At 46.9% G+C, this 19,598-nt stretch overlaps 1 protein-coding gene across 2 annotated transcripts in view; it reads right to left on the bottom strand.

Moving 5' to 3' along the window:
* alkal1 (ALK and LTK ligand 1) overlaps positions 1-19,598 on the bottom strand; it is a 77,949-nt gene that overhangs the window by 2,644 nt on the left and 55,707 nt on the right. Inside the window, exon 5 of one of the 2 annotated variants that reach the window (XM_072467780.1) lies at positions 9,568-9,643. The exons of the other annotated variant lie outside the window; for it this stretch is intronic. Coding sequence (XP_072323881.1) covers positions 9,579-9,643 — 65 coding nt within the window. The 3' untranslated portion in view covers positions 9,568-9,578. The remainder of the gene's footprint in view (positions 1-9,567; positions 9,644-19,598) is intronic. 2 annotated transcript variants of the gene reach the window in all.

Below are 19,598 nucleotides of genomic sequence, written 5' to 3'. Positions count from 1 at the left end.
ATTTCTGCTGCTTACTAATTTGCAATTTGCCACTCAGCGGCAAGCATGCTGGAGGCCCATATTCATGTGAGGCTAGTGCCTCTTAGAACAGGCTTATCCATTGTATGGTCGTATGTGCCCGCAAAGCTCTTCTATGCGGCAGTTTTGGAAATGCCGATCAAACAAGTAAGTTGGAATGGAAAATTGTGCAAGTAGAAGTTCCTGCAATCACAGACTGTTTCTCCCCCACATTTCTGCTGAGAGGCTCACTAGTGAGTCTTGTAGGAACAAACGAGGGGGAGAAACAATCAGTGATTGGAAAAACAGTGGACACTAGCGGCAGGAAGTTTGGGCCCACAGAAACTGTGTGCTGGGAGTGGGGCCAGGGGAAAGAGTGAGCAATGTTTGTGGAAGTGAGTGTGTGTGGGAGTCAGAGAGGGAGTGAATCTCTGTTGGAGGGCATGAAATGAGAAATGAAAATGAAAATCGCTTATTGTCACGAGTTGGCTTCAATTAAGTTACTGTGAAAAGCCCCTAGTCGCCACATTCCAGCGCCTGTTCGGGGAGGCTGGTACGGGAATTGAACCGTGCTGCTGGCCTGCCTTGGTCTGCTTTAAAAGCCAGCGATATAGCCCAGTGAGCTAAACCAGTCCCAACCAGCATGTGAGAGGGAGAGGGAACGAGAGGCTGAATTTGTGTGTGAGGGGGATAAGTGTGTGTGTGTGTGAGCGAGAGAGAGACAGAGAGAGAGAGGTTGGGTGAGTGTGTGTGAGAGAGAGAGGTTGAGTGCCTGTCTGTCTGTGAGAGGGGGTGAGTGTGACTGTGAGAGAAAACATGGGTGAGTGTGTGTGTGAGAGAGAGTTTGAGTGTATGTCTGTGAGCGAGAGGGCATGGGTGTGCGTCAGTGAGAGAGCGAGGCGTTGAGTGGGTGTGAGGGAGAGAGTGAATGTATATGAGAGAGGGGTTGAGTGTGTATGAGAGAGAAAGAGAGAGGTATGAATGTGCAGGTGAGTGTCTGAATGTGTGTGCGAGAGAGGGGTTGAATGTGAGTAAGAGAGAAAGAGAGGGGGTGAGTGTGTGTGTGTGAGTGAGTGAGGGAGGGAGTGAGTGAGTAAATGTGAAAAAAAGAGAGGGCAAGTGTGTGTGAGAAAAAGAGGGTAAGTTGGTGTGTGAGGGAGAGGGTGTTAGTGTGTGTGGGAGAGGGTGTTAGTGTGTGTCTGTGAGAGAGAGGGTGGTTGAGTGTGAGGCAGAAAGAGAGGGGTGAGTATATGTGTGAGACGGGGAGGGGGAGAGAGAGAGAGAGAGAGAGAGACGGCAGGTATGTGTGTGTTTCAAGGAAGGTGAATGTGTGTGTATGAGAGAGATGGGGAGTCAGTGCGTGTGTGTGAGGGAGAGAGAGAGAGTGGATGAGTGCTAAGGGGAGAGTTTTTGTCTGGGTTGCACCCAATCCCAAGGTTCACTTTCACCCACATGCCCACAGGCACTCTTACCCATTCAGGGCGGAATGGTACCCCAGTGGTTAGCACTGCTGCCTACAGCACCATGGACTCGGGTTCAGCTCCGATCTTGGATGACTGGCTGTGTGGAGGTTTGTACATCCTCCCCATGTCTGTGTGGGTTTCCTCCGGGTGCTCCAGTTTCCTCCCACAGTCCAAAGATGTGCAGGTTAGGTGGGGTTATGGCAGGGGAAGTGTGTTTAGGTATGGCGCTCTTTTGGAAGGCCGGTGCAGACCCAATGGGCCAAATACCTCCTTCTGCACTGTTGGGATTCTATTGATTTATGGATCTTTCACAGTGGTGAGGGTGAACACACTGAGACTGTTGGCATGATTCTCACAATTGGAGGCTAGGTGCTCCCGCCTGCGGAATATCCAGAGTTATTCCTGCTGGCGCTAGGAGTGAAACCGATGTGCTCATCAATGGCATAGAATTTTTATACCCAGGATCAGGGTTTCTTGCCATTCAATGGTACATTGGGGTTCATGTTGGACCCAAGAGACGCACGACCTAATCTTTCTGACATATCCCACTCTCCAGAGATCGGGGTGCTCTTTAAAAAGGGCAACCTAATCTCAGAATACTGCTACGGCCCCAGCCTAATCGCTGGCAATGGGTCCCTTCTCAATTCCCCCCTTCAGTTCCCCCCCCTCAAATTCCTCCCTCAGCTCCCCACCCCTCAGCCCCCCTCAGTCCCCCTTCCCTAATTCAGCCCCCCCCCACCCCCATCTCATCACTCCCACACCACCCCCCCAGTCGCTCCCTTCAGCCTTCACGGATTGGGTCATTTGGCTGATCTTCCCACCTGCAGTCTTTGAATACTTTAAACTGTCTGTCAGTACCTCAAAATTAAAGTTCTCTGACAATAAAATGAAAATCCTTCCATTTGTAGCCTGAAACTGAATCTTTGAACTGTCTGTCAGCATACCGAGTTCAAAGATCAGTGAGATGAAGGTATAAGTATTCCTTTATTGTGGTGGAAACCTTTCAAATTTTTTTTGCACTGTCAATTTCATTGCCCTTCTTTTCCGAGCCTGTTTGTATGCCAGAAGCCTATAAGCTTTGAACTGCATTGTTTACATTCAATTTCATGGACCATTGCCTTTTTACAAGCTTTTAGATTGGCAGGTTGAGGCATTTCAAAGGGAAGATTAAGGTTGTTTATTTATATATTTCTAGGGGATCCGTTACCTCTTGAGGAGCAGCTGTTTTTCTAACCTCACTAAGGGAGAGCATGTTTATGGATTCTCTAATTCAGCACTAGACTCCTTGCTCCACTATCCACAGGTGGCCAGACATCCTTTCCAAAGGCAATAGGGTTTGATAGCCATGACAGTCAATGCTGGGAATCTAGCCCAAATTACTCAGATGGAGTATCACAAAATATTTTCAATGATTTCAAAAGACCGTCAATACATGGTCAAATGTCATATCCTACCAACTGCACCATCAACCTCACACATTTTTCAACATACCACACTCCCATCATCTACATACACAATTTTTATCAATCATGACTCACATTCACAACATCACCTTACCTTCACACATATAGCACGCTGCAAACGCATCTCACAGCTCACATGCACCCTCAGCTATTCAACCTTTTAAAAATTTCTTTCATGGGATGTGGGCATTGCTGGCTCGACCAGAATTTATTGCCCATCCCTAATTGCCCTTGTGAAGGTCGTAATGAGCTGCCTCCTTTAACTGTTGCAGTCCATGCAATGTAGATACATCCACAGTGCTGTTAGGAAGGGAGTTCCAGGATATTCATTGAAGGAATGGCAAATTGGTTCCAAATCAGAACGATGTGTGGCTTGCAGCATAACTTGCAGGTGATAGTATTCCCATGCATCTGCTGTCATTGTCCTTCTAGGTGGTAGAGGTCATGGTTTGGAATGCAGTAGCGAAATAACATGGATGAGTTACTGCAGTGCATCTTCTAGGTGGTACACACTGATGCCACTGTCTGTCAGTGGTGGAGAGAGCTACTGTTGAAGTTGGTGAAGGGGTGCCAATCAAGCACACTTTGTTCTGAATAGTGTTGAGCATGTTGTGTGTAGCTGGAGCTGTGCTCAGCCAAGCAAGTGGAGAGTATTTCATCACACTCTTTACTTGTGCCTTATAGATGGTGGTCAGGCTTTGGGGAGTCAGGAGGTGAGCTACTCGCTGCATAATTCTCAGCCTCTGATCTGCTCTTATAGCCACTGTATTTATATGGCTAGTCCAGTTCAGTTTCTGGTCAGTGATAAACCCCGGCATGTTGATAGTAGGGGAATGAGCAATGGTAATGTTATTGAATGTCAAAGGGTGATGGTTAGATACTCCTTTGTTGGAGATGGTTATTGCTGGAACTTTGTGGCCCTAATGTTACTTGCCACTTTTCAGCCCAAGCCTGGATGTTGTCCAGGCTTGTTCCAAATGGACACAAACCTCTTCAGTATCTGAGGAGTTACAAATAGTACTGAACATTGTGCAATCATTAGTGAACATCCCTCCTTCTGATGTATTGATTGAGGGAAGGTCTTTGATGAAGCAGCTGAAGGTGGTTGGGCCTAGGATACAACCTGAGAAACTCCAACAGTGATTTCCTTGGGCTGAGATGACTGATCTCCAACAACTACAATCATCTTCTTTTATGCCAGGTACGTACAACACCAACCAATGGAGAGTTTTCCCCCTGATTCCCATTAACTCCAATTTTACTAGGGCTCTTTGATGCCATACTTGGTCAATGTTGCCTTGATATCAAGCACATGATTATAGTCACATCACCAAAATACTTACATCACACTCACTAACACTGAGGGGGGGGGGGGGGGCAAGCATGCCTGCATAGCTGAATCTATTGAAAATTATGGTAAATTCATACCTAATCCTTCTCATCACATTCCACATGCACCTCATCCCACAACCTCTTCTGATTTACAAGCTTCAGATGGTGTAAACATGCACCTATTTCTTTCCCCTTCTTTCCTCATCACAACCCAATCTTTGTGACTTTATCCTTCCAGGTGCACCAGAACCGCCACCTGGTCAGGCAGTGGTGGAAGATAAAGAGATGAAAGAGCAGAAGGACACCGATGAAGAAGAAACTTTCTCATCTGCTCCAACATTCAGAGCCAACAGCGCAGTTACTGACATTGCACGTACTTTGGAAGATAATGTACGGCAGCATCTGCAGAGAATGAGACACCAGACACAAGTAGGCTACAGCTAGCAAAGGGGGGGGGGGGGGGGGGGTGGGGGGGGGGAAAGAACCAGGAAGTGTTGTTGGGTGAGATCCCACGTGCGTTGTGTTGCTGAGGACTCAGATGGGTGATGGAGTGGTCAACTAAAGAAGACTGATGGATATGCAAAATTTAACATTTGCTTCATTGGCTGGTATAACAGAAAGTCTGCTTCCAAAGTGAAGAAGCAGAGGATTCCGGCATTAACTTTGCACAAGGCTTTGGCAAAGCTTGGGGTCCACCCTTTCCACTCTGGAAGTCATAACCTGTGAGCTCACTTGCAAACTGAACCATGATACAGAGTCTAATGTCTGCTGTTCCAGCTTCCATTGCAGCAGCCAACCACCTAGAACTTTGATGCTGCAGTGGAATCTCAGACTTCTGCAATAAAAGGTTAGTTTGCTTTTACACCGGCTCTGACTGCTCAGCTGACAGATGAGCTCGCTGCTACACAAACTGCTGCTTTCAGGGCTGCAGATACCACAAAGAGGATTGTACGGGCCCTCCATCAGATTACTAAGATGGCTGAGATGCCACTCCAGGGAGGGTCAGTGACTTTGTGAAGCACAAACCTACTGTCCTCTCTTTGGATGGCAACATCCGTCCTCTCATCACTGCTACTCTGCCAGTGCCCTTGTTGTGGTTTCTCAGCCAGCCCAGACTGTGCCTGCCCATGCTGGATGGTGCAGTGAGGCTGGGCTGGGCCTCCAAAGGCCAGTACTGCTCGAGGTCATCCTCAGACCATGTGCAGCCTCACCCATTGAAAGACAATAACCTTTCACCAGACAGCCATGCTGTAACTAGAATAACACTATGTTAGAGCATCAGGGGAGGCAAAGGCAGACAGGCACTAAAGGAATTTAAGATGTACCACAACAGGAAGGTCTCTTTATGTCCATCTACTCTGCATATTGTGATGGCCAATGCCTTCACAAACCACACGTGGAAAGCATGCGTACAATATTATTTGACATTTGTATGCAGCATTGTGTGGCTGCTTTATAGATTTGTTTTGGAATATTTTTGCATTAACCTTTATTCCACACTGTGATCAAATGCATATGATACAGCAGGCAAACACAGGGTGAAGAAGGCATCATGATAGCTGCCATGGTAGCAGGCATTGGCCTGCACAATATGAAATGAAATGAAATGAAATGAAAATCACTTATTGTCACAAGTAGGCTTCAAAGGGGCCCCTCCCATCCACCAACCGTTATGCCTATTTCCTCACCGTGATCGATGAGTTCTCCCGTTTCCCATTCGCCATTCCCTGCACCGACATGACCTCAGCCACGGTGATTAAGGCACTGCACAGCATCTTCACCCTGTTCGGTTTCCCTGCTTCTATCCACAGCGACCGGGGTACATCGTTCATGAGCGATGAACTGCGTCAGTATCTGCCCAGCAAAGGCATCGCCTCGAGCAGAACGACCAGTTATAACCCACGGGGAAACGGGCAGGTGGAGAGGGAGAACACGACCGTGTGGAAGGCTGTCCTTCTGGCCTTGCGGTCGAGAAATCTCCCAACCACCCGCTGGCAGGAGGTCCTACCCGATGCCCTACACTCCATTAGGTCACTCCTCTGCAAGGCCACGAATGAGATCCCTCACGACCGATTGTTTCTCTTCCCCAGGAAGTCTACCTCCGGGGTCTCGCTTCCACCTTGGCTGATGGCTCCGGGACCTGTTCTTCTCCGGAGGCATGCGAGATGCCATCAAACGGACCCTCTAGTTGAAAAGGTCCGACTGCTCCACGCCAACCCCAGTTACGCCTACGTGGAGTACTCCGACAGCAGGCAAGATACGGTTTCCCTCCGGGATCTGGCACCCGCTGGATCCTCCACCACAGACGCCCCTTCCCGCGCCGCGCCCCTGCAGGACCCGTTGCCCCCTACAACACACCCCCTTCCGGCCCTACCACCCGTTGGTGAGCTCCTACCGTGCGCTCCCCCTTTACACACCCCGCCGGCGCCGGCTCCGCTACCCCCGGCCCTGCCTAGTTCCTCTGCCCCGACCCGGACCGAAGCTCCGACCGCTGTGCTCCCGGATGTGCCCTCAACCGGGACGTCCGTGCCCGCCGCACCACTGCCCGAATTGAGGAGGTCGAGGAGGACGATCCGGCCACCGAGACGGATGGACCTATGATGGCACTTCACCCCCGCCGGACTCCTTTTTAAACAGGGAATGAATGTGATGAACGGTTACTGCCTTATCATCATGTAAGGTGATGTCCCCTTTAAGACCGGGCTTGGAACCCTGGGGACTCCGCCTCTGGCTCTGCCCATCTGGGAGCCATACATACAGGCCTGCCTCATGGTCTGTGTAACAGTCAGCTCTCGTCTCTAGCTGTAGTATAGTTATTAGTCTAATAAAGCCTTCTTTACAGTTTAATCTCTCAGCGTCACTATTGAGGGTACCTCACTCAGTCTAACTGAACCAGCCTTGCTCTAAGCCACGTGCTGGGATGTGATGCTGAGGATACACCCTGTCTCATTCTGTAGATGTTGGTCTGTGGAAAGAGGCGGGGTGTGAGTGCCTCATCCCTTTTATAGTGAGATACCACCCCTGAGTGTCCTGACTGCTCATTGGTCGTGTTCTATTCTATGTGTTCATTAGCTGCATGTTTGCATATCATGACAGACTTGACAGTTGCAGCCACCAGAACTTAAGGGGACTTTAACTGTACAGCCCATGCTGAGGGCAGTGACTCCTGTGAGCTGCAGCCTTCTCCTGCTTCCCACTCTATTGTCCAACTCTTGGTCTCTCAAGAGCAGCTGCTGTTGTTGCTGTCACATCTGGTGCTGATCATATTGCTCCTTATCCAAGGTCCAGACTAGGGCAGCCAAGGCACCACCCATCCTGATGTGATTCAGAAAACCTCAACTGTTGAATCTGAATTCCCTGGGAAAGTACTGAACAAACCTTTCCCACTAGTAGGTAAGAAAGCAGCTGTGAGTACTGAGTAGTTAGTGCAGTATTTCCATGCATTTGAATCAGCCCCTCAGTCGCCACTGCATTCCTATGCTGCTTTCAACAGTGAGTTTCATGAAACCTGTGATGCCATGTTAATTTAAATATGTGTTGAAATGTTCTTCCAATTAAGCGATTGCCATTTGTTAATAGGTTATCAGACTTTTCCTCAGGGGTTGCAGACAACCAGGCAGGATTAATTAATGACCTCTTATTGAAGGTACCCTTAGGTAGCAATGAACATAATATGATTGAATTCACATTCTGTTTGAGGGAGAGAGGAATGGATCAAAGACATGGGGTGGAATTCTATGTTCCTGAAGCTAAGTGCCGGCGCCAATCAAGAATCCGCGGGTGATTCATGGCGGGAAAAGTGGCGCAAGCCCCTTTCCGATTCCGCTACTGGTGAGTGGCTAGCACCGGCACCACGTGCAACATCCATGGATCGCATGAAAAACGGCCGGAAAATCGTCGAGTCCAGGGCAGTGCATGCGCAGGGCTGGCAAACTGCAGCAGTAGCATCGGAAAATATGGCACCTGCCATGCTGGAGGCCTAACCTGCCCACCCTGACCCCACAGCCCACCTCCTGGCTACCCCCCACCACTCCTCCCAGTCCTAGCAGAAGCCCCCTAGCCAGTGGCACGGATCCCAAACAAGTGTGGTGGTCCTGGACACTGTCAATCAGGACGCGCGCAGTCACAACGCTGTTGCCGCACTATCAGCCGGCCCACTGGCGATCAGGCGGAGCATCGCGGGTGGGCCAGCTAATGACGCACCAATAGCGTTGCGACTGCGCGCGTCCCGATGACACCGATTTGTAGGGGGCAGAATATAGCGGACTGGCGCCTGTCCCAATTCCGGCGTCGGAAGCCAGTCTCTGCCCAATTGCCGATCCTGAGTTCCACGTCATGCTACGGAGAATTCCGCCCATGTGCATTGGGGAGACTCTAGAGTATTTTTAATAAGAACGTGGGGAGTCTGCACCGAGTAAATAAGACAATGTTTTATTTACAGAAATGATACGTACATGACCAGGTAGATCGCTACCAGTTCCTCTCTCTCTCTCTGATCAATGCTTTACTGGCCGACCGTCTACATATTTGCTAATTCAGATACCCTGCCCCTAGGCGGGGAGCTAGTATTCCGCAAAGAACACGGGAAAGACAATCACTCCTGCCCCATAGGTCCCTTGCGGGATATTACAGTATTGTGTATAGTTTTTGTCTTCCTATTTAAAAAAGGATAAAATACATTAGAAGCAAGTTAAAAGAAAGTCCACACGATTGGTCCCTGGAATGGGAGAGGACAGCTATCTTATGCGGAAAGGTTGGACAGGCTGAGCCTTTATCCATTGTCATTTAGAAGGTCGAGGGGTGATGTTATTGAAACGTATAAGTTTCTGAGGGAATATTGGACAGGGTGGATGCTGAAAGCATGTTTCCCCTTGTGGGAGAATGTAGAACTAGGATGCACAGTTTAAAATTAAAGGCTCTTCCATTTAAGGCGGAGATGAGTAGAATTACCCATTTTCACAGGACCATGAATCATTGGAACTCTTTTCCCCATTGATCAGTGGAGGCAGGGTCAAGAATATTTTTAATGTATATGTAGACAGATTCTTGACTAACAAGAGAATTAAAGCCATACCTGGATTCCAAATTCACCACATGTGGCTAATGATTAGCTACCATCTAGTAAGCATCCAAAATGTGACCATAGTAAAGTTGGCACCTTCACAATTATTGAAAGAAATTGATTTTGTCCTAACTCTGAAAGTTCAGCAGGGTTACCTGTGGTATACCCAGTTCACTGTGCTCACACAGCAGAGCCAAGGAATTTTAACACCTAAAGCTAAGATCATTTTATGCATATACTGTATACTTACATGGCAAATAATTAATGTTGTGTACACAATGGGCTCACAGCTAATCTTGTTAGTAACCTTGCACATCTTTTATAGTCTGAAACAGAAAGCACACAATGGAATTTTATAATTAAATATTTAGAGAACAATTACTTTTGTGAACAATTTTATTCAAATGCAGTGAAATTCTTGATTTTTAATACATTGCTACAGTTCATTGTAAAATCAGAGCCTAATCCAGAAATTTAGACTCCAAAGGAAGTTCTGATCAACCTCCACAGAACGACCTCCACTGGAATATTCTGTCCAATTCAATAAAGCTACTTTAGGAAGAGTGCAAAGAATTTAGAAAGGCCTTGGAAAAGATTTACGGGAATTGTTCCAGGGATGAGAGACTTCAATTATGAGGATAAATTAGAGACGCTGGAGTTTTCCTCTGCAGAAAAGTGAAGGTTGAGAGGAAATTTTATAGCGGCATCAAAATCATTAGGGATCCAGACAGAATCGACGTTGAGAAATTGTTCCCATTGGCAGAAGGTTCAAAATGTGGGCGGCACAGTAGCACTGTTGTTAGCACTGTTGCTTCACAGTGCCAGGGACCCAGGTTCGATTCCCGGCTTGGGTCAGTACCTGTGCGCAGCCTGCACATTCTCCCTGTGTCTGCTTGGGTTTCCTCCGGGTGCTCCGGTTTCGTCCCACAAGTCTCGAAAAACATGCTTGTTAGGAGAATTGGACATTCTGAATTCTCCCTCAATGTACCTGAACAGGCGCCAGAGTGTGGCGAAGAGGGCCTTTTCACAGTAACTTCATTGCAGTATTAATGTAAGCCTACTTGTGACACTAGTAAAGATTATTATTGTTATTAATAAACCAGAGGATAGGCGCTGATTTAAAGTGATTGGCAAAAGAACCAAAGGAGACACAAGAAAAATCTTTTTTATGGAGAGAATGGTTACAGTTTAAAATACAGTGCTTGAAAGGGTGGTGGAAGCAGATTCAGCTTTGTTTTTCTATAGGAAATTGGATAAGCGCATGAAAGGATTGAAATTGCAGGTGTAGGGAACAGGGTCAGGAGTGGAACTAGCTGAATTGTTCTTGCAGAGTCAACAGAGGCTCAACTGAGCAAATGGCTATTTCAGTGTTATAACTGTTCCGTGATTCTATAGGGAAGTGAAATTCAGCCTGTTCTTAAGGGGCACAAGTGTAAATCAGGGACTTTTAGCAAAATCCAGTTAAAAAAAATTTGGATTTATGTTGCAAATTTCCACAGAATGTCCCGAATACTTCTTTTTGAAGTATTTTTCAAGTGCAGCAATTGTAATATTAAAGAGCAGAGGCACTTCCCCACATAACTTACAATTATGCCACCATGGGGTAAATGCAACTGCCACCAATTTGGTAGCCGGTGCCTTTCTTGGAAGAAATTAGCCTGGGAGATTATGACCCAAAAGTTCACACCCTCATCTTTCATTATTTGCCCAAGTAAATGGAGAAGCAGAATTGAAATTCTCCCTTTGTGATTTCAATCCTCACACTTTCATTTCCAGAAGCTTAATACTGTTCAATAAACATTGAAAATGTGATAATAACTTTGAAATTGTAAATTGATACCTTTGAAAATTGATCATTTTAAACTTTCTATGGTATATTTTATTTTGTTTCCTGATTCTAAGGAGGCTACCAAAAATAGACAGCAGAAATTAATGAACGTTGTATCAAACAAAGAACAAAGAACAAAGAAATGTACAGCACAGGAACAGGCCCTTCGGCCCTCCAAGCCCGTGCCGACCATACTGCCCGACTAAACTACAATCTTCTACACTTCCTGGGTCCGTATCCTTCTATTCCCATCCTATTCATATATTTGTCAAGATGCCCCTTAAATGTCCCTATCGTCCCTGCCTCCACTACCTCCTCCGGTAGTGAGTTCCAGGCACCCACTACCCTCTGCGTAAAAAACTTGCCTCGTACATCTACTCTAAACTTTGCCCCTCTCACCTTAAACCTATGCCCCCTAGTAATTGACCCCTCTACCCTGGGGAAAAGCCTCTGACTATCCACTCTGTCTATGCCCCTCATAATTTTGTATACCTCTATCAGGTCGCCCCTCAACCTCCTTCGTTCCAGTGAGAACAAACCGAGTTTATTCAATCGCTCCTCATAGCTTATGCCCTCCATACCAGGCAACATTCTGGTAAATCTCTTCTGCACCCTCTCTAAAGCCTCCACATCCTTCTGGTAGTGTGGCGACCAGAATTTATCCTTGACACAATGAAATTCACACAGTAGAATCAGTAGAATTAGCATCTCAGGATTATTAAAAAAATGAACAAAATACTCCAATAAAACGATATATTAAAGTATATATTGTAAACTGTTGGCAGGTAATTGTAAAAAAAACTTAAAGAACCGAGAGAGCAGTCATTTATTCAGAACCACCAACTAACATTAACAGATCAAAAATTATTCAACACTATTAAACTCATTTATCTATCGGGGGAACATTTTCTATTTCAATATATATGAAATGTTGGAGCTGCAAAGTGAGGGGGGAAAGCAGCTCTGCAATCTGAGGCATTGGGAAAGAATCAGTTGGAGTGGGAGATAGAACAATAAATCTTAATTTCAGCATGGTGAGGTGTGGTGCCTATGAAAAACATGCACATCAGCAGATTTGGCAAAACACTGCAGAAAAGCTCAATGGTGCTGTCCCATATTTTCACCTATAAAAGGCCAGAAAGGAAATGCCTTTCAGATGGTAACTTTTTCTTGTGTTCTGCTCAGGCTGCAAGTGAAGTGTTAAATGGTTAGAATTGCATTTGCCCTCTCTGTTAGTGGTCTAATGAACATTTTGACATGGTGCAAAGATGTAATGCTGCTGTTACACTACACGTACTGCTTTGGAAACTGGCACACTTTTTATGGGCTCCTGCCGGCAGGTATCATAAGGGGAGTGGGAAGAAACCTGGGAGAGGGGAAGTCCTAACTTTCCTAAGTGTTCGATTTCATCGTCGATATCTGCTGGCACTGAGAGGAGGCTCCTTGCGTATGGGAAGTATTCAACGTTGTCCAGCGGATTGCCGTGGATCTTGATGGTCGGGGGGCAGTGTTGTGTGGCAGGAGCGGGCTGGTAGAGAACCTTTGTTTTCCAGATGTTTAGTCTGAAGCCCATTCTCTCATACATCTCAGTAAATGGATTAACGATGGTTTGTAGCTCAGCCGCTGAATGCGCACACATGCATGTGTCATCTGTGTACTGCAACTCAGTGACAGAAGGTGAGGTGGTCTTGGTTCTGGTCTGGAGGCGCCGGAGGCTAAACAGTTTCTCGCTTATCCTGGTTAGCTCCACTCTGGCGGGAAGCTTCATGGTGATAGCATGGAATATTGCAGTGTGGAAGATAGAGAAGATCTTTGGTGCAATAATGCAGCCTGACTTGACTCCAATTTACTTGTATTGAGTCTGTGATGGATCTATTGCATGTCATCGTGGAGCATGTCACCGTGACAAATTTCTGCGGGCAGCCGAATTTGAGGAGGATGTTCCACAATCCCGCACGGTTGACAGATTCAAAGACCTTTGCGAGATCGAAGAAGTGTCATGTACAGGGCTTGGTATGGAGCCCTGCACTTTTTCTGGATTTGTCGTGTGCTGAAGATCATATCCATTGTGCCTCTTGATGGCCGGAAGCTGCAATGAGACTCAGAAAGGAGCTCTTAAGGCACTGGGAGGAGTTGGTTGAGGAGGATTCTCGCCATGGCCTTTACTGCGGCGGACAGAAGGGAAATCCTCTTTAATTTCAGGAGTTGGACCTGTCTCCTTTCTTGAAGGTGATCACAATTATGGCGTCACTGAGATCTCCCAGCATGCGGTCTTTCTTTCAGACGGGGGACATGAGGCTGCGCATTCGTGTCACGAGTGTCTCTCCGCCGTATTTTAGAACTTCAACAGGGATTCAATTTGCGTTGTCAACCTTGTTGTTTTTCAGCTGTTGGATGGCTTTTTAAACCTCATAGCAGGCTGGGGCGGTGAGGAGATGGTGGTAGGTAGCGGGATGGGGTTGAGGGCAGGTGCATCGAGGGCTGTGTCTTGGTTGAGGAGGTCCTTGAAATGATCTTTCCAGTGGGCATTGACTGCCTTTGTACCTTTGATGAGCGCCTCCCTGCTTTTGGCTCTCAGTGTGTAGGTGCCCCTGGGTATTCGGACCCTAGATGGCTTTAATTGTGCTGAAGAAGCCATGCAGGCCGTGGTTGTCAGTAAGTTGCAGAGTCAATTGCGCTCTTTCCACCCACCATCTGTTCGTTAAGTCACGGGTTCTTTGTTGCACATCGGCCTATAATTGCCTGTTGGTTTGCTTTCTCTTACTTGGGTTTTTGTGAAGCTGTCAGTTCAGGAATGCCTTGCGTTTGTGGTCTAGAATATCCTGGATCTCCTGACCATTATCGTCGAATGGGTCTCCTCGCTGGTGCTGATTATGGTGGCTGGTAGGGCAGTCTCGTGGTGTGGGCACTCTGCGGCTCTGGCTCGTTGGTAAACGCCAGATTGGCTGTGAGGCACCGGCTGAGTAGTTCTTTCTTCTCAAAGTCTTATAGAACATAGAACATTACAGCGCAGTGCAGGCCCTTCGGCCCTCGATGTTGCGCCGACCTGCGAAACCACTCTAAAGCCCATCTACACTATTCCCTTATCGTCCATATATCTATCCAATGACCATTTGAATGCCCTTAGTGTTGGCAAATCCACTACTGTTGCAGGCAGGGCGTTCCACATCCTTACTATCTGAGTAAAGAACCTACCTCTGACATCTGTCCTATATCTATCTCCCCTCAATTTAAAGCTATGTCCCTTCGTGCTAGACATCGCCATCCGAGGAAAAAGGCTCTCACTGTCCACCCTATCCAATCCTCTGATCATCTTGTATGCCTCAATTAAGTCACCTCTTAACCTTCTTCTCTCTAACGAAAACAGCCTCAAGTCCCTCAGCCTTTCCTCATAAGATCTTCCCTCCATACCAGGCAACATTCTGGTAAATCTCCTCTGCACCCTTTCCAATGCTTCCACATCCTTCCTATAATGCAGCGACCAGAATTGCACACAATACTCCAAATGCGGCCGCACCAGAGTTTTGTACAGCTGCAACATGACCTCATGGCTCCGAAACTCAATCCCTATGCCAAAAAAAGCTAACACACCACACGCCGTCTCCATCTCAACCTGGGTGGCAACTTTCAGGGATCTATGTACATGGACACCGAGATCTCTCTGCTCATCCACACTGCCAAGAATCTTACCATTAGCCCAATACTCTGTCTTCCTGTTATTCCTTCCAAAATGAATCACCTCACACTTTTCTGCATTAAACTCCATTTGCCACCTCTCAGCCCAGTGCTGCAGCTTATCTATGTCCCTCTGTAACTTGTAACATCCTTCCGCACTGTCCATAACTCCACCGACTTTAGTGTCATCTGCAAATTTACTCACCCATCCTTCTACGCCCTCCTCCAGGTCATTTATAAAAATGACAAACAGCAGTGGCCCCAAAACAGATCCTTGTGGTACACCACTAGTAACTGGACTCCAGTCTGAACATTTCCCATCAACCACCACCCTTTGTCTTCTTCCAGCTAGCCAATTTCTGATCCAAACTGCTAAATCACCCTGAATCCCATGCCTTCTGTATTTTCTGTAGTAGCCTACCATGGGGAACCTTATCAAACGCTTTACTGAAATCCATATACACCGCATCAACTACTTTACCCTCATCCACCTATTTGGTCACCTTCTCAAAGAACTCAATAAGGTTTGTGAGGCACGACCTACCCTTCACAAAACCGTGTTGACTATCTCTAATCAAATTATTCCTTTCCAGATGATTATACATCCTACCTCTTATAAACCTTTCCAAGATTTTGCCCACAACAGAAGTAAGGCTCACTGGTCTATAGTTACCGGGGTTGTCTCTACTTTCCTTCTTGAACAAGGGGACAACATTTGCTATCCTCCAGTCTTCTGGCACTATTCCTGTAGACAAAGATGACTTAAAGATCAAAGCCAAAGGCTCAGCAATCTCCTCCCTAGCTTCCCAGAGAATCCTAGGATAAATCCCATCCGGCCCAGGGGACTTATCTATTTTCACACTTTCCAGAATTGCTAACACCTCCTCCTTATGAACCTCAAGCCCTTCTAGTCTAATAGCCTGAATCTCAGTATTCTCCTCGACAACATTATCTTTTTCCTGTGTGAATACTGATGAAAAATATTCATTTAGCACCTCTCCTATCTCCTCGGACTCCACACACAACTTCCCGCTACTTTCCTTGACTGGCCCTACTCTTACCCTAGTCATTCTTTTATTCCTGACATATCTATAGAAAGCTTTAGGGTTATCCTTGATCCTACCTGCCAAAGACTTCTCATGTCCCCTCCTGACTCTTCTTAGCTCTCTCTTTAGGTCCTTCCTAGCTAACTTGTAACTCTCGAGAGCCCTAACTGAACCTTCATGTCTCATCTTTACATACGCCTCCATTTTCCTCTTGACAAGTGTTTCGACTGCTTCAGTAAACCACGGTTTCCTTGCTCGACCACTTGCTCCCTGCCTGACAGGTACATACTTATCAAGGACACGCAGTAGCTGTTCCTTGAACAAGCTCCACATTTCCATTGTGCCCATCCCCTGCAGTTTTCCTCTCCATCCGATGCATCCTAAGTCTTGCCTCATCGCATCATAATTGCCTTTCCCTTAGATATAACTCTGCGGTATATACCTATCCCTTTCCATCACTAAAGTAAACGTAATCGAATTGTGGTCACTATCACCAAAGTGCTCACCTACCTCCAAATCTAACACCTGTCCTGGTTCATTACCCAGTACCAAATCCAAAATGGCCTCGCCTCTCGTTGGCCTATCTACATACTGTGTCAGGAAACCCTCCTGCACACATTGGACAAAAACGGACCCATCTAAAGTACTCGAAATCTAGCCTTTCCAGTCAATATTTGGAAAGTTAAAGTCCCCCATAACAACTACCCTGTTGCTTTCGCTCCTATCCAGAAGCATCTTTGCAATCCTTTCCTCTACATCTCTGGAACTTTTCGGAGGCCTGTAGAAAACCCCTAATAGGGTGACCTCTCCTTTCCCGTTTCTAACCTCAGCCCATACTACCTCAGTAGACGAGTCCTCATCAAACGTCCTTTCTGCCACTGTAATACTGTCCTTGACTAACAATGCCACCCCTCCCCCTCTTTTACCACCTTCCCTGAGCTTACTGAAATATCTAAACCCCAGCACCTGCAACAAACATTCCTGTCCCTGCTCTATCCATGTCTCCGAAATGGCCACAACATCGAAGTCCCATGTACCAACCCATGCCGCAAGTTCACCCACCTTATTCCGGATGCTCCTGGCATTGAAGAAGACACACTTTAAACCACCTTCCTGCCTGCCGGGACACTCCTGCAACTTTGAAACCTTACTCATGACCTCACTACTCTCAACCTCCTGTATACTGGAGCTACAATTCAGGTTCCCAAGCCCCTGCTGAACTAGCTTAAACCCTCCCGAAGAGCATTCGCAAATTTCTGTCCCAGGATATTGGTACCCCTCTGGTCCAGGTGTAGACCATCCCATTTGTAGAGGTCCCACCGACCCCAGAATGAACCCCAATTATCCAGAAATCTGAAACCCTCCCTCCTGCACCATCCCTGTAGCCACATGTTCAACTCCTCTCTCTCCCTATTCCTCGTCTTGCTATCACGTGGCACGGGTAACGACCCAGAGATAATAACTCTGTTTGTCCTAGATCTAAGTTTCCACCCTAGCTCCCTGAATTCCTGCCTTACATCCCTATACCTTTTCCTACCTATGTAGTTGGTACCTATGTGAACCACGAGTACTGACTGCTTCCTCCCAGCCCTTCTCACCGTCACCCATCTATCTTTATTCTTCGGAGTTACTACATCCCTTCTATCTATGACCACCTCTGCCTCCCGAATGATCCGAAGTTCATCCAGCTCCAGCTCCAGTTCCCTAATGCGGTTTCTGAGGAGCTGGAGATGGGTACACTTCCCACAGATGAAATCAGCAGGGACACTGACGGCGTCCCTCACCTCAAACATTCTGCAGGAGGAACATTGCACAACCTTCCCTGCCATCCCCTCTGGATAAAAAAAAGAAAAGGAAAGAAAGAGCTTACCTGTTATTCACTCCCCTTCTCAGCAAGCACTCACTCAGCAACCTCTGCGCCCCGCACGATAACACCTGAGGGAAAATAAAAGAAAAACTACTTACCAGTCACCAGCCAATGCTTTACCTGCAGGCTGTGACATCACGGTTCAACTTGTTTCTACTTCTACCTGCCCTCGAGCCTTCCTCTTGATCTTTACAGCGGTTGTTTGGTTTTTTTGGTCAGAGGAGGGGGTAGGTAGGGAAACACTGAAGAAGTGTTTCGGGTTTTTCTTTGAGCCCAGCTGCACTGAATCTCATGAAGCAGAGATTTTTCTGCCTCTGCTAGTTTGGATCCAGGTTGACAGAGGTGGTAGAGTCGATTAGTCGGTTGTCACTCCAGCAGTCATCGACTCCCAAAATCGCGCAGGTGTTGGGGACGCCTTTGCGGTTCCTCGCTCAAATGATAATGTAGCCTATTACATGCCAGTACTTGGAGTGGGGGTGTTGCCATGAGGCCTTCTGCTTGTCTCTCTGGCAGAACGGGGTGTTTGTTGTGACAAGGTCATGTTCTAAACATTTAATCAGGAGGAAGACTCCATTGGGGTTTGTTATCCCCATGCATTCCCTCCCTAACAAGTAGGCTTACATGAACACTGCAATGAAGTTACTGTGAAAATTCCCTACCGGTCACACTCCGGCGCCTGTTCGGGTACTCAGAAGAATTCAGAATGTCCAATTCGCCCAACAACAAGTCTTTCGGTGCTTTGTGGGAGAAAACAGGAGCACCTGGAGGAAACCCACGCAGACACTGGGAGAACATGCGGACTCCGCACAAACAGTGACCAAAGCCGGGAATTGAATCCGGGTCCCTGGCGCTGTGAAGCAACAGTGCTAACCACTGTGCTACCATGCTGCCCATCTAAACCTAATGCTGCTCAAGGTCATCTTCCAAGGCTATCTGCTGTCTCCTCCACTGAAAATCAGCAACCTCCAACAGCCATGCTACATCCAGAAGGATAGCACTCCCAGTGCTAATGTAATTCATTTTTTTCAAGGGTTCTTTGTGAATTTTCTTGAGGGCTACGTTTTGGTTTTCAGGGGTTCCTTTTTCATTTTCACTATTTATTGGTATAGTATTACCTTCTGTATTTGTGTTGAACTACTTGGGAGTTCTTCTTCAGATCAGTGTTTTCTAAACTTTATTTTCCCGGGACCCACTTTTACCAACCGGTTGACCTTCAGGATCTATGCTGAACTTCGCGACCCATGCCGGTCAACGTTCATGACGCATGCCAGACGATCTTCCTGACACACCATTATTGCTGACCTAGATAGGCGAGTCTACTTGGTCCTCATAATTTCACTTGCTTTGTCATTCAATGTTACATTTCTGCTAAGGATTTCAGCTGACGATTTAAGTTCTCGCTGCATCCTTTGAAAAGAAATCAAGAGGTTTGTCCTCGAACTCGCCATGCTTCGTCTTCAAATGCCTTTGATGTTTTGAGGGTTTTGAAATTTAATTTGCCAGTACTTCCCTGCAGATTACATTGGCTTTGCATCTTGATTTGCATTAGCAAAGTAAACAATGCCATACCTGAAGAAATCATCTTTATACTGCATTGTTCCCAATTTCCGTTTCTTCCTAATTGTTTGTTCACCAGAGTCCCTGGAGCATTGCATACAGCTGGCACCGGCAGTGCATTGTCGTGCCGTGGACGCTCTTCAGAAGCTCTCTCCAGCAGATTCAATTTTGAGTTCCTTTATTACAAAATTATTCATCTTCAGTTCTTCACACAGTCCTGTTGCTTGCTTGGTGGAAGGTAAAAATGGAGGAATCTCTCCTCCGCGATTTCACGCCCAGAGCATGTGACATCAGGGTATGGGACGCAT

Source organism: Scyliorhinus torazame, chromosome 11, assembly GCF_047496885.1.
Source record: "Scyliorhinus torazame isolate Kashiwa2021f chromosome 11, sScyTor2.1, whole genome shotgun sequence".
Lineage (NCBI taxonomy): Eukaryota > Metazoa > Chordata > Chondrichthyes > Carcharhiniformes > Scyliorhinidae > Scyliorhinus > Scyliorhinus torazame.
The sequence above is the reverse complement of the archived record's forward strand: the minus strand, read 5'-3'. Positions and strand labels throughout refer to the sequence as shown.